This window comes from Urocampus carinirostris, chromosome 8 (genome assembly GCF_059441175.1).
Source record: "Urocampus carinirostris isolate Australia breed hairy pipefish chromosome 8, RoL_Ucar_1.0, whole genome shotgun sequence".
Lineage (NCBI taxonomy): Eukaryota > Metazoa > Chordata > Actinopteri > Syngnathiformes > Syngnathidae > Urocampus > Urocampus carinirostris.
The window spans coordinates 31047732-31062466 of NC_142356.1; the positions used below are offsets into that span (position 1 = coordinate 31047732).

The 14735-nt window shown below is 38.2% G+C and overlaps 1 protein-coding gene across 1 annotated transcript; it reads left to right on the forward strand.

Annotated features, from left to right (window-relative positions):
• Positions 1-374: 374 nt before the first annotated feature.
• Positions 375-8983, forward strand: LOC148361623 (mpv17-like protein). Its single transcript, XM_088342370.1, has 4 exons — positions 375-1055; positions 2216-2286; positions 4925-4954; positions 5220-8983. The coding sequence occupies exons 1-4, from the start codon at positions 749-751 to the stop codon at positions 5436-5438; spliced, it is 627 nt and encodes a 208-aa protein (XP_088198496.1). The 5' UTR covers positions 375-748; the 3' UTR covers positions 5439-8983.
• Positions 8984-14735: the final 5752 nt, after the last annotated feature.

Sequence of the window (14735 nt, forward strand, 5' to 3'; positions counted from 1 at the left end):
TAGGTCGAGAATTTTTTATTTATTTTTCACAGTGGTATACCTTCTTGGATCGGCGCCATGTTCTTCCGGCATCCTGTCATCACGCTTTGCGGCGTATCACTGGGCCCCGCTGATACCGGACAACACAGTGCCATCTAGCGGTCAAATATTTCACAACTGGGCTTAAAGGACAAGCTAAAATACAACCAAATAATGATTTACCTCTTTTGAAAATATAATAGCTTTCTGATTGAACGTTACTTTCACATTTGGGATAAGAATTACAACCCAGTGTCAACCATCTGACTTTCATTTGTCCATGAAAAGCTCGTGCTTTTCCTAATCCCGCCCACATTCGACGTTAGCCAATCAAAACAGAGCGCAGGCGGTGGACACTCTGGTAAATACAGTCAGCAATACCCTCTCGAAGCTCTGGCGACCAGTCCCGTTCATTTGTTTATTTGCTGGATCCAAAAATGTTGACTTTCGACACATACTTTTTATAACAATTTATTTATCCCGACATAGAATTTAATCGTGTTATGAGCGCCCTCCATTGGAAATATTCTATAATTTTAATGCCAAGAAGCTCATTGGGTAAATATGACGCACGTCATTTGTCCTGCCGTGACCGCACGATAGCGCCGAGCAAATTGAATCCTTATTTTTCTTTTTTTCGTTTAATGTAATTTTCTCCCCAAATTCACAATGCAAGCTAATCGTGTAGCCCTCTTGTCCGTCGTAACGTAACGTTGCCTGTGTTCTATTAATGATGATAAAAGCCTTTATGAAACATGCCCGCCGGTTCCCCTGGGTCACTAACGTGACGTTGTACGGTTGCCTGTTCGCGGGAGGGGACTTTGTCCATCAATGGTTTTCCTACCGGGAGAAAATGGACTGGAATCACACACGGAATGTCGCCGTGGTCGCATTCAGTTTCCATGGCAACTTCAATTTCTTCTGGATGCGCTTTCTGGAGCGCCGGTTCCCCGGCAATTCGGTGCGGATGGTGATCAAGAAGCTTCTACTGGACCAGACCACGGCGGCGCCCTTGGCCACCAGTGTATTCTACACAGGTCGGTTAATGGATAATTTGACTTGTAACCCAACCACTTCTTTAATCGCTTCCGACAAGACCCTTCTGCTCTGTTAATGTTTGCTGCTGCTCAAAGGTCACGATTGTTCTTTAACTTCGTTATTTTCTCCACGCACACCACGAACTCACTGCATTCCATCTCCTTAAGTCATGTGTTGTTACTTTCTTCTTTCAAAGTAGGTTTTTCCCCCCTTGAAACTTCCAACTAAACTCCTCACATGTCTTTGAACAACTTCTTTTTAACTAAATCTGGTCCATGTTGACAGTGGCGTTTCTACACTACATTACTCCCTGGGCGAGACCACCAGAAAATAATACAAATTGACTTATTAATTCTTATACAGAAAATCACACAATTACACACTTGAAAACACACTAAAGAAAACATAGTTGTATAATGAAAAGTAGACAAGCTAAAAGATAGATAGATGGATAGATACTTTATTCATACCCGAAGGGAAATTCACATAAAACCAGACCTTTCCAGCTTTCCTTGATGCAAAATCATCGATGATATCATCATAAGCGATCTGCTTCTTATTTCGTGATTAGTGTTTGATTACAGCAAGGCCAGTCACCTCCATTTCACACATGATGTTGACAGGGTTGAATACAACTCAAATTGAAAACATTTTTTTTTCACTAAATCCTTTATAAACTGAATCAGAAAGGTAGATGACTGCTTCAATTCCAACTATCGGCCTCCATGTGTTGAGTTTGCATAATTTTCCTGTGTCTGAGTGGATTTTCTCCAAGGACTTCACTTTCCTTCTTAGCACCAAAAACATGCGTGGCAGGTCGGTTGATGTTTGGATATTGTCTTTAGGAATGAGTATGTGAGAGAATTATTGTCTGTCTCAGTGTGGACACCAGTCCAGGGGGTCCTTTGCCCATTACCTGAGGTCAGCTATGATGGACTCCAGGAACCCTGTGACCTGAGTGAGGATAAGCAGCTGGAAAATGAATGAATGGATGAATATTTAAATATGACCGGATCTGATTAAGGCCAAAAATTAGCTGTCCAAAATTTGGTTTTGGGTGGGAAATTCTGAATAGATGTATCAAATGAATTACGACCAAATTAATATATATCTATTATATTAATCAGTCTGATTGTCATCTGTCTTTTGTGTTCAACAGGCATGAGTTTCTTAGAAGGCAAAGAGGATATCATGGAAGATTGGAGGGACAAATTCCTGAACACTTATAAAGTGAGTAGAACAGAAGAACAATATACGATGTCAAGTCAAGTCATGTTCATTTGTATAGCCCTTAATCACAAAGAGCCTCAAAGGGCTGCACAGACCACAGATTATTGCAAACCACAGACTATGATTACACCATCCCCTGATCTAAAATCTACACGAGTGCAAGGAAAAACTCAAAACCCTAACATGAGGAAAATGAAACCTTGAGAAGGGACTGCACATGAGTTAATCCCCCTTACAGGATGACCAGGCTGCAACGGATGTTGAAATAACAAATAATATACAGAGATTGTCAACAGAAAATACAGTTCATTAATATGCTATAGAATAGAAATGTGTTTTAAGCTTTGATTTAAACATTTCCACTGAAGTTTCAGATCGAGACTCAGGGGGAAGAGCATTCCACAGCACCGGGGCCCGAATGGAGAACACTCTCGAAGCAATCATTTTGATTATTTTTTTTTTACATTACTATCAATACAAAAATCTAGTATTTCATTTTGATGTATTTACATATTTTACTGTAAAGATACAACATGAATGGTTATAAGGAAATAGTAAAAATGAAGGAAAAAAAATCAGTGGAAGGAGAGAGGTACGCTTGAGGAATCCAGGTTGATTCACTGAGCCACACTTCTAGTCGTTTTTAATAGTCGAGTGTTGGCATAAAAATAGTAATTTGTAATCACAGATATTTCATGCCTCCATTAAACATGGTCAACTAATAGTGATCTACACCAAACAATAGCAAACTGAGTAGCAAGGCATATGTTTTCAGATCAATTAAGTTTTGTTTCCTATTCAGTGGTCGGTGTAATATTTTTTTATTATTTTTACCCAGATGGCAAACTCACAGAACACACACTCTCAAAAGCACATGAAATGGACACCACTTTTGAGTGTTATTCACTGACCTGTGTTATTCACGAAATTCTCTCCCAATGTAAATCTTGTTTTAAAGAAGCCTGTATTTTTTCTAATTAATGTTTTTTCATTGTTAAAATAAATAAAGCTTAATACTGATACATTAAAAAAATAAGATTAACCTTGTATAAATTGTGTTATAACAAACTGCTGAGTCAAGGAAAGCAAAAGTTTAGCAGAAAGTAATTCAGAGCTTGAATCAAAGATCAAAACTGTGTAAAAAGTTTTGTAAAATCACTAAATAATACCATGCGTCTTTATTCTGGTTTAAAATTATAGAACTTCGGTAAACATGTATCCAAAAAGTAGTCAAGTCAAGTCATGTTTATTTGTATAGCCCTTAATCACAAAGAGTCTCAAAGGGCTGCGCATACAACAGATTATTGAAAACCACAGACTATGATTACACCATCCCCTGATTTAAAACCTTCATGAGGGCAAGGAAAAACTCAAAAACCTCAACATGATAAAAATGAAGAAACCTTGAAAAGGGACTGCACATGAGGTAATCTCCCTTCCTGGATGACCTGGCTGTAGTCTTTGAGAGACTAGAGCTTGACTTTATCAATCCATTGATGAATATTCACTTTGTCTGTCAGGGTTAGGATTATATTGTAGAAAGTGCATATGATTATTGATGTTTGTTATGTGAAAGTAAGTCCCTTCTAAACATTATACAAGTGCTCCAGTAGTTAATGTCACACATGCCTTGGCTAAGAAAAATACTTTACACATTTTTTAACAAGTGACATTGTCTTCTTTGTACACATTTACAGCTGTAACATATGAAAATTACATATACAAACGCTGATGCATTGAGGGGAAACTACAATGGGCTTTTTTCAGTTGTTATTATTCCTTGTGACGTTTGAGAATTTGTCTTGAGTACAAAAAGAGGAATTTTATTCATTCATCCATTACTTTATTATGTTAGAAACTCCACATTCATTTACTAATAGTTGTTTTTTTTCCCTTTTGCTCACTGATTTGGTTTTCTGTTAACATTTTTGATTTCCTGCACCATCAGCGATCTTCAAATGCTCCATGAGAATAGTCTGCAAGTGAAGCAATTTAGTTTCTTTTTCATTCTGTCAAAGCTAAAGTTGGTTGAGAAATGCATGTTGGAGAGCGTTCTCCATTCGGGCCCCGGTGTTGTGGAATGCTCTTCCCCCTGGGATTCGATCTGCAACCTCAGTGGAACTGTTTAAATCCAGGCTTAAAAGACACTTTTGTTTTCTAGCTTATGAATGACCTACATTTTCTGTTGACGATATCTGTGTATTATTTGTTAATTCAACATCTGTTGCAGCCTGTTCATCCTGGAAGGGGGATTACCTCATGTGTGGTCCCTTCTCATTTCAAGGTTTCTTCATTTTCCTCATGTTGAGGTTTTTGAGTTTTTCCTTGCCCTCATGTAGGTTTTAGATCAGGGGATGGTGTAATAATAGTCTGTGGTTTGCAATAATCTGTGGTCTGTGCAGCCCTTTGATACTCCTTGTGATTAAGGGCTATACAAATAAACATGACCTCACTTGACTTGCTGAATGGCCTTTTCCAATCATGTTTTGTTAGTGTGTTAATGCCTGAAGAGCAAAACAATTAAACAGTTGAACTGAAATCCCGACTACAGTGGTTTCTAACCAGAGCGCAAGGCAAATTAATATTTGTACTGTATTTACTTTTCTATGAGTTAATTTTGTGTTATTTCTCTTTTCAGACTGGCTTAATGTTCTGGCCCTTCATGCAGGTAAAATCTAATCTCATTTTAAGGGCTAGAATTTAATCATTGGGCATGAGTGGCAATATTTTACTAAGAAGGTGCATGATTTACAGCTCTAAACTAAGTTAAAAACCTTTCCTACATTGTGGAGAAAAATACAACCAACCCCTTGTCGAATATTCAATTGTCTGTACACTGTAACCTGCATAGATACATTTTGCACAACCAGAGCCAGTTTATTGTGTGTTTCTTCACTAAAATGAACAATTATTTTTGTGTCTTCCTCCCACAGTTTTTAAACTTTGCGTTGGTGCCTCCGTACGTGCGGACAACCTTCAGCGGCGGCTGTGCCTTTATATGGGCCACTTTCTTGTGTTTTTCGCGTCAGAGTGGCGACGGTACGGCTGGTGCTGCCCTCGAATGGATGTTCCCCTCGAAAGAGGGCGAAGCAGAGAAGACAGATGAGCTGAAAAAAAAGGTCCTTTCTACCCAAGAGTCTTCATCCAAGTAGAATGGAATCACACACCTAAAAAAGGTCGGAGCAATTGCGGAGAAAGCAGCTCAGGAATCACTCGGGGAGCAATGCTGGGGTACAAATACTAACGTCATCCTGATTTGAACGATACACACACCTGAGAAAACAAAATTTTTAAACTAAACCATTTGCTATTGCCATTCTGAAAAAAATCGAACGAACAATAATCTTAAAAATGGTCACATTCACAATGTTTTGTCCGGTATGAAGGTGCTAGCATCTCAATATTTTGTAAACATCGCAAGGCTCTCACTCAGTTACCATCTTCTAGAAATCGGTTAAAAGTTGAAAGAGTTTACCTGATATCTTTTCAAGATGCGCTTGTTCAAGGCCTGATGTATGGAGTAAATAAGCTTTTGATTGGCTACAAGTTCAGCTGCCTGAACTGTGTTAGTCTTGTGCTGTGGTACTTCATCTGTGCTCCCAGTTAAACCAAAATCAGTGTCGGAAGTCAACCTAAATAATAATATATTGTTTCACCCACCAATAGTCTAAATTTGGCATTTTCATTAGTATTGTGTCCGGAAAATATGAGTTGAGAAGCAATACCCTCTCGATTCTTTCCGTTTCTAGGGGCGGCCATTTTGAGATTTGTTGTTTAACGTAGATAACTTCACAGTTGTTAAGGCTTCATCTAATAACCAATCATGGCTCTGCTTCGGAAAGCAGGTGATTGGTCACCACTTGGGTCCTATGCAACTTCAATATATTTTTCAGTAGACAGCAATTAAAATGGTCGCCTAATGAAAAAGTACATCAACTGGTAGAAATGTTTTCTTAAAATATATTGCATAAACACAACATTGTTCAAAATCAATGTTTTATATGTAAGGGGCTTGTACCATATATTTTTGTTAGGAATTTTTTGGGGCTGATTTCCGCTCTAAATGTACTGTATAAGCTTTTACGTTTCTGCTTACTTGATAATGATGATAACTGTATTTCCCGGAGTTTTTGGTGTTCAACAAAACAATGCTAGTGTTTGTGGGCTCAAACTGCATTCACGAGCAGATTAGTTCTTTTTTTGAAGTCTCATCATTCTACAAAGAGTAAGATTTTCATTTTTTTGAAAGTATATTCATAGGTAAGATAAAGGAATACACCTTATCATTATGGAGTATTGATTTTGTAAAATATTCCAATTTATTCATAATATGTGTGCACTACACTCATACACGTCTAAAAATGTAAACATTGCTAGTTCACAGTTGTAATGAGTTTTTATGATGTCTGCCTCGCATGTTGCCACAGGAAGTTATATGCAAAAGTCAAAACTCTGTGGCATTATGGGGAGATCTTGCAAATGTTTGCTCTCATGTAACACCAAAATAAATGCTACAAAATAACTAGGTTTTGGAAAAAGAAAAAAAATATTGTTTTCACTGTGGTCTCGGTGACCACAAACATGCTAATTACATGCGGTGCACATCAAAATAAAAAAACACTGTTTATTGCAAATGTTAGCGTTTACCATTTTCATTTATTAACTACGTTAAAATCGCAACTCAAGATAACCAGAATTCTCAACTCTAGGGGTTCCTGACAAAACACGCGATTATATTTTTTGTCTTGGCAGCTGAATGTGAATTTTTTGCGACACTGAAAATGTAAACTTGAAAACGGGAAGCCGAATCCGAAGGCTGGTGCTAATACAAAAACTTGTGGATGTTTCCAGTACAGTATGTGACAGCTACAAACATTTGACACACCCCTGCTCAGATGAAAAGTTTCATGATTGACAAAAAAAGAACCCAGGTCAATCATTTTAAAATATTCTCTCAGATATATTTTGAGTGCATTAAAAAACACGCTTTTTTTCAATATCACATGATACTGAAATTACAGCCCACACACATTGAAGTGATGTCCCCACAAAAAAAAATAATCTTTTTTTTTAATTAAAAATCTTTGGAACGATTGACTAACTTTTTAAAAAATATTTTTTAACGTCTTTTACATTTTTTTACATTCGAAAAAGAAGGCTTCTGAACAGGGGTGTGTGGATTTCTTTATACTTTTGTGAACGCTCCTTGTTTTGGAACACGTTTACATTCTTAACAATAATGTATCACTGAAGTACAGAGTGTAACATAAGGAGTATATACATATAGTATATACATATACAATATAGATACATGTAAGCTTTATATTGAAATCAAATCAAATAATACATATACTGCACATAAAAAGGTCTCCAGAGGGCACTAAAATTAGTGTTGTACAAGTGTAACCATATCTATCTTCATAATACTCTCTCAATTGTTCATTTCACAGACCATACATATATCTTGTTTTGACATATATTGGCATTCAGACAACTTTATGTGTTTACACACCACTGACTATCCATCCATCCATTATCTGCACCGCTTATCCTCAGTAGGGTCGCGGGGGTGCTGGAGCCCATTCCAGCTATCTTGGGGCAGAGGGCAGGGGTTGAACGGGTTGCCAGCCAGTCACAGGGCACACAGAGACAGACAATTCACTCACTCATTTACACCTAGGGACAATTTAAACCGATCAATGAACCTGACAAGCATGTTTTTGGAATATGGGAGGAAACCGGAGTGCCCCGAGGAAATACACACAAGCACGGGGAGAACATGCAAACTCCACACAGGAAGGTTCGATCTCATGACTTTAGAACTGTGCCGCACACGCGGTAACCACTGCGCCGCCATGCTGCCCACCACTGACTACTATTTGTTTATTTAAAGAACTATCTGTTTGTTTGTGTATAGGTTTTAAAGGAGTAGTCAATACCAAACATTCTCACTCCCACACATCTAAGCACAATATTGTAATTACAATTGTTTTTGTGAAATGCAGAAAATATTGTCCATCTCAGGAGGTGACTATTTTGTCATTTGCTGTCAATTGAGGAGATCAGAGTTGCAGAGGGAGCTGCAATTGTGAGCGTAAGTCATTTTTCATCGGCAGCAAAGAGCAAAATAGGTGAATCTGAATAGCGTGTCTTGACTAATACGGCTGCATAGAACATCTACATCTTTGCAAAACAAATGTTTTGCTCCACATTCCTCTTTGAAGCTAGAACCCAAAACTGTTTCAGTACCAACTGACGCACACATGTTTTAGAATTCATATCAATTTGTGAAAAACGTGAACATGTGCAGGATTTTACTGTAAAGATACTTTTCAGCATGTATTTGTTTTCCTATTTGTTCCATTACCCTGAGGAGAAACCTATAATCCAAATGTTGATTGTGTTAATTGTTGATGTCGTTTACACAGAAATAATCCTAAACACGTTTTGCCCAGTTATTCTATTCATGTGCTACTGCATAAAGTCAAATGAATGAATTGTTCGATTTATTACCAGTTGGTTTACTGATTCCTGTTTTTTTGAAACTGTATGCTGCATTGAATTTGATATGACAATGACAACTTTTGATTAATAATGTGGACCCTTATCATATTTGACACTACTGAGATTATTGTGATTGTGATAGAGAAATAATATATATTGATGAATAAATATTTCAAGCTTGCTATGCAATGTACCATGAGTCTGCATTGAATACTACATTGCTAATTGAATGACACTTGGGACAAAAAGCCCCTTTTGGGTTGAGTCAGCTGATGTTTAAAACCTTAAATGACACAATTTCAACATATATCAGAAATAATTTTGTCCTCAAGCCACCTTCGCTTGAACAGGCAAAAACTAAAAAGCGACAACACCAGAACTGCAGTCTGGAGAGGCAGGTGAGACAGTGCCTCACCTGTCATAATTGAAAAATAAAAAAATATTAAGCGGTTAGATTTATTCAGTGATGAAGTTATTTTTCATTTAACTTAGTATTATTGTGCTGAGTGTCTGCAGATGCAGAGTGAGGCACGCATTTCTCTTGCCTCATAGCAGAGGGCGATAGTGAGACCAAGGATTTTATTACTCCCCAAAAAACTTTTACTCAGCACTTAGGCAAATTAAACATAATCAAGAGCAAATCCAGCAACATCTTACATCAGACTTCATTATTTAAAACAATAGACTTCCAGAATACGTTTTCCCCTCGCGTGATTGGTCAATAAGCGTTTTCAAATGAAAGGTTAAAAATGTTTTGTATTTTTATGTTTTTTCTAGATTTATACATATTTTAATTTATGTTTCCAGTGTTTTTCAGGGATGTGTGTTCAAGATTAGCTTTTTAAAAGAAAGCTGTTTAGCTTATTCTTATATTTCGTAGTTTATTTGTTTTTGCACTAAATGGTCAATATTTTTAATTGAAATTTTGTTTTGTCACACAGAGATGCCAGTTGCTAGACTTTAAAAGTTGCTTATTATAAAAAGGTTCTCTGGAGAGCTAAAAATAAATAAATAGAATAAATAGTTCATTTTGTGCATAATATTACATTCTTATCGGTGGTGATCAAACCCCCAAAACCTCTCTTTTTTCCATTTTCCCCCTGCTATTTCTTCTTTTCTTTTTCCCTCAGTTCTGACTTCTTTTTTCTCACTTGTCTTTTCTCCCCTGCTTAATTCTTTTCTCTCCGTTCCTTTTTTCTTTTTTTTCCCGTTTGTTTCCCTTTTCCTTGCCTTTTTATTTATTTTTCATGCTTTTTCTTTTCTTCCATTTTTTATTCAATTTGTGTCTTCTTTCGTTTTGTTTTTTATTGTCTTTTTTCCCTTTTCTTTTCTTTTTCGTTTTCTTTATTTTCCCCCTTTTAGTCCCTTTTAAGTTTGGTAAAAATTTTGGTAAAACCAGAATACATCGTTTCAAAAATGCTTTTCATACCTTAATGAAATTATTTAAGCACAGTAGAAAAAAATATATATATTATGAATGAATAAATGAATGAATTAATAAATGAATGGATTCTATTGTTATTGTACAATATAGCATGTGTGTTGAATTTGGGGATGAAACCCCCAAACTCAACCCAAGAACCCCCCAAAATTATAGCATTTTAAAAATTGTATTTTCCTTAATAAAGGACAATAAATATGATGAAAAACCCAAGATTAAAAAAAAAAGAAAACAAGGCGAAAATGTGGACAACGCTACTGGTTTGAAATGGTCCAGTCCATTTGATTCCTAGCCCTGCTCCACTTTTGCTTGGCTTGTGTCACCTGCGGCATAACAGCGGAGTCTGTGGAAGCTCCAGTGTAGTATGGTGAGAGTATGTGATACAGTGGTTATTTTGAACCACCCAATACCATAATTATGTTATCATCAACAGATACAGGACTGTCTCAGAAAATTAGAATATTTTGATAAAGTTCTTTATTTTCTGTAATGCAATTAAAAAAAAAACAAAAATGTCATACATTCTGGATTCATTACACATCAACTGAACTATTTCAAGCCTTTTATTATTTGAATATTGCTGATTTTGGCTTACAGCTGAAAAAAACTCAAAAATCCTATCTCAAAATATTAGAATACTTCCTCAGACCAAGTAAAAAAATAATTTTATAACAGCAAAACTAAATCAAACATTTGAAAATGTCCATTGATGCACTCAGTACTTGGTTGGGAATCCTTTTGCACGGATTACTGCATCAATCCGGCGTGGCATGGAGGCAATCAGCCTGTGGCATTGCTGAGGTGTTATTGATGCCCAGGATGCTTCGATAGCGGCCTTCAGCTCATTTGCATTTGTAGGTCTGGTGTCTTTCATCTTCTTCTTAACTATACCCCACAAATTCTTGATGGGGTTCAGGTCAGGGGAATTAGCAGGCCAATCAAGGACAGTGATGCCATGGTCAGTGCACCAGTTACTGGTGGTTTTGGCACTGTGGGCAGGTGCCAGATCATGCTGGAACATGTAAGTTATGTGTGTTGACACCTCCCAGCACCAGCATGGACATTTAAAAAAAAATCTGCAAAAAAACACCATGTTTCGGTGAGTCTATTACCCACAGCAACTATAGAGGAATAAATAAAACTCCCTCCTCATTTATTTTCATATGCTCGTCAGCGCTATCCTGTTGATCAGTTTCAAGTGTTATGTGATGTTCACCCGTGGCGCCTCCAGAATTCTTTCATAAGGATGGCCAGAGGGGGCCACTTAAATATTTTTTTTAATAAAAGCTATAGTTTCAGGTTATTGAAGTAAGAAGGTAAGGGTAAAACTATCAGAAAGACTTAAGGACAAGGCTACTAATATACTTTGGTGTATCGTGTATTTGATTTGACTAATGATTTAATGCGCACAGTCCGTAACTGTTTAGTCAACATTTTGAGTTCCCACACAGCTTTCCAACAAGCTGAAAATTTGCATCAACTGAGACATGCGTCTCTCGAGGACCGGGTTGGCCAGCCCTGCCTTATAGCTATAGTAAAATATAGCTATAGATAACCTCAGCCAGCTTACTTATAATACAGGGATGTGATTTTTCCGCTAATTCGCGGAATTCCGCTTTTTTTATCTCCAAAAAAAAAATTTTAAAATTTCCGGTGTTTTAATTGGTAAAAAAAAAACGATTTCGTCTCGACAGCATGCCATTTGAGTGTTTCCGTAACTGAAATGAAACGTACTTGCGATTGGTTGAAGTCTCGTGTTGACCAATAAACGCGCTTGTTATAGGAGTGTGCCATTGTTCATTTCTCACACGTTTTTGCCGGGTGTTTAAAGAAAGATGTCCGTGATCGAACGCAAAGATGCTCCGCGAGCTAAAGAAATTGATAAGATTGTAAAAAACAAGTTTCGATGGGACTGGTTGGAGAAGGAATTATCTACGAATGTTGGAAAGAAGACTGTGACGAATTTGTTCAATGACTTTATTCGGAAGATCGATCGTGCCGGGAAAGCACTTTGCATTTGGTGTCATGATACCATCGACTATGGTGGGAGAGGTTTCAAAGCTCTTGAAAGTCACGCAAAGAGCAAAGAACACGTGAAAGAACTCCCCCCCCCCCCCCAGCTAGCAATCACCCCCCCCCCCCCCCCCCGCTAATTTTCAGATAATTTCACTTTGGTCAAATCACATCCCTGATAATATGACGACATTCTTAATCATGCGATTTGACCACATCCCGCCGGAATGCTGCACATGAATTAGCTCAAGTGCAAAGAGGTTCGCTCAAGCCGGGGTAGAGCGCGAACAAGGCAAAAACCCTGAAGCAAGGCAGGAGGAAAAATGTTAGCCAATAACAGTAATGGTGGTCATGGCAGAACTTAGTTGGGGGGAAGTATGACACGGGCGGGGTGGTGGGACAATAGCTTGCCTGGCTCTACAGTTGGAATGAAATGCATGACTGACGCTACAACAATCTAAACATATACAGAGACCCCTTGCTACTTCGCAATTCGGTAATTGCTGGTCCACTCCTCCTCGGATTTTTAATTGTATCATCTTTACTGTCTTTTGACAGCGAAATATCATTTACTATAGTGAGAGGGAGCACACAGCAAGTTCTTGCACATGGCAGATTATGTGTCCGTGTATTGGGTGGGCGTGACTGTTGGCAAATGCGACTATGATAGGTTGGTGTATGCTGTCCGTCAAACAGCTGTGGTGGGCATGCCCAGTATAAGTCTCAGAATCAAATCAAAACGGGAATCATCGGTCGCTTGCATTTAGCGGCTTGTTACATTGAAAATCAATATATCAATTAAATCAGACTTTAAGAAAAAGTCAGAAGAACGCAAAGAAATTCCAATTACCAGCGGCTGTTTCTTGGGATAATTTTTGGGTTCCAAAAGCGACTCGGAAGATGTCTAGGAGAAGGCAGAAGAGGGGCTGGTGACCTGGCCTATATTGCAAACAGCTAGGGTAAAAACTCTCCGAAGCCACCGGTACGCACCTTGTATCTTGCCAACGCCAGGTCCATTTGCCATGAAATGGATGACTTTGGAGCCCCAACTTGCTGGAAACCAATACATTTGGGACCGTCTTATTTGAATCATCGTGGTGATCTGTCTCCATTTGAGACCACACGATGCCAGGAAAAATCTCTTTGATTTCGTTTTACTTTTGTATAATGGCAATAAAATCAAAGGTCCAAGCGTTCTAAATTCTGCATGGGGTTTGGGGGTTAATAAAGCCTGGATCACCATTATGTGTCGACGTGAGTGGGGGGTCTCTGCTCATACCTAGAGTTTGTGCTTTTAACTAATGTCCTCCACATTCGTTTTCATTTTGTATAATGACAATAAATCATTCATTAAACTGCAATTATGTGTTGTTTTATAATTTGTTGATCTAGAATTGTTTTGTGTTACAGTCTTATAGTTTGTCGGTAATGATGTCATCACAGGGTAAATCGAATAACCCTACGGGGGCTTTTATGAAGATGTGACGCTACTTTGCGGATTTTCACTTTTCGCAAGTGGTTCTGGTCCCCATTAACCGCAAAAGCCGATGGATTTCCCTTTATGTTCCGATCCGGAGTCTTCGTTCTGAAAACGCTGGTCTACTAGTGATCCCAAGAGCCAAGAAGAGTTTTGCAGGTTCGAGAGCGTTCTCCATCCGGGCACTGGTGCTGTGGAATGCTCTTCCCCCTGAGATCCGATCTGCAACCTCAGTGGAAATGTTTAAATCTAAGCTTAAAACACACTTCTACTCCATAGCATATATTTATTGTTGACAATATCTGTGTATTATTTGGTATTGCAACATCCATTGCAGCCTGGTCATCCTAGAAGGGGTATTACCACAGGTGCGGTCCCTTCTCAAAGTTTCTTCATTTTCCTCATGTTGAGGTTTTTGAGTTTTTCCTTGCCCTCATGTAGGTTTTAGATCAGGGGATGGTGTAATACTAGTCTGTAATAATAGTCTGTGGTTTGCGATAATCTGCACAGCCCTTTGAGACTCTTTGTGATTAAGGGCTATACAAATAAAATGACTTGACTTGATTTTTGTACTGGCAAGCGGGGTGGCCAGTAGGTTGGCCAAAACATTTATAACGAGGCCGTGGCCATCCCTGGCAACCCCCTGGTGGCGCCACTGATGTTCACAAAGGGGAAATGACACCCCTGAACAGTGTTGCATAATTTTCGATCACTTTAAGAAAAAAGTATATGATAATAAGAGTAACTAGCCTGACGCTCAGGGTGCTAAGCACCCCCGATGCTCTGAATCTAAAATCACAATATAGTATAATAAAATCAGAGGGCTTTTCTTTTCAGTACAAGTAAAACGAATTAAAAAGACGAAAATGTGCAAAGGATGAAAACGTTAAAAAGCAATAAAGTTTTAATTTTTAATATTCAATATACTGTACATTTGTGTCTCCTGCCGCGGCAACCATTGGGTGTCTCCCGTCTTTCGTGTCTCCGTTAGCACCGCGCATGCGCGCTAGCATC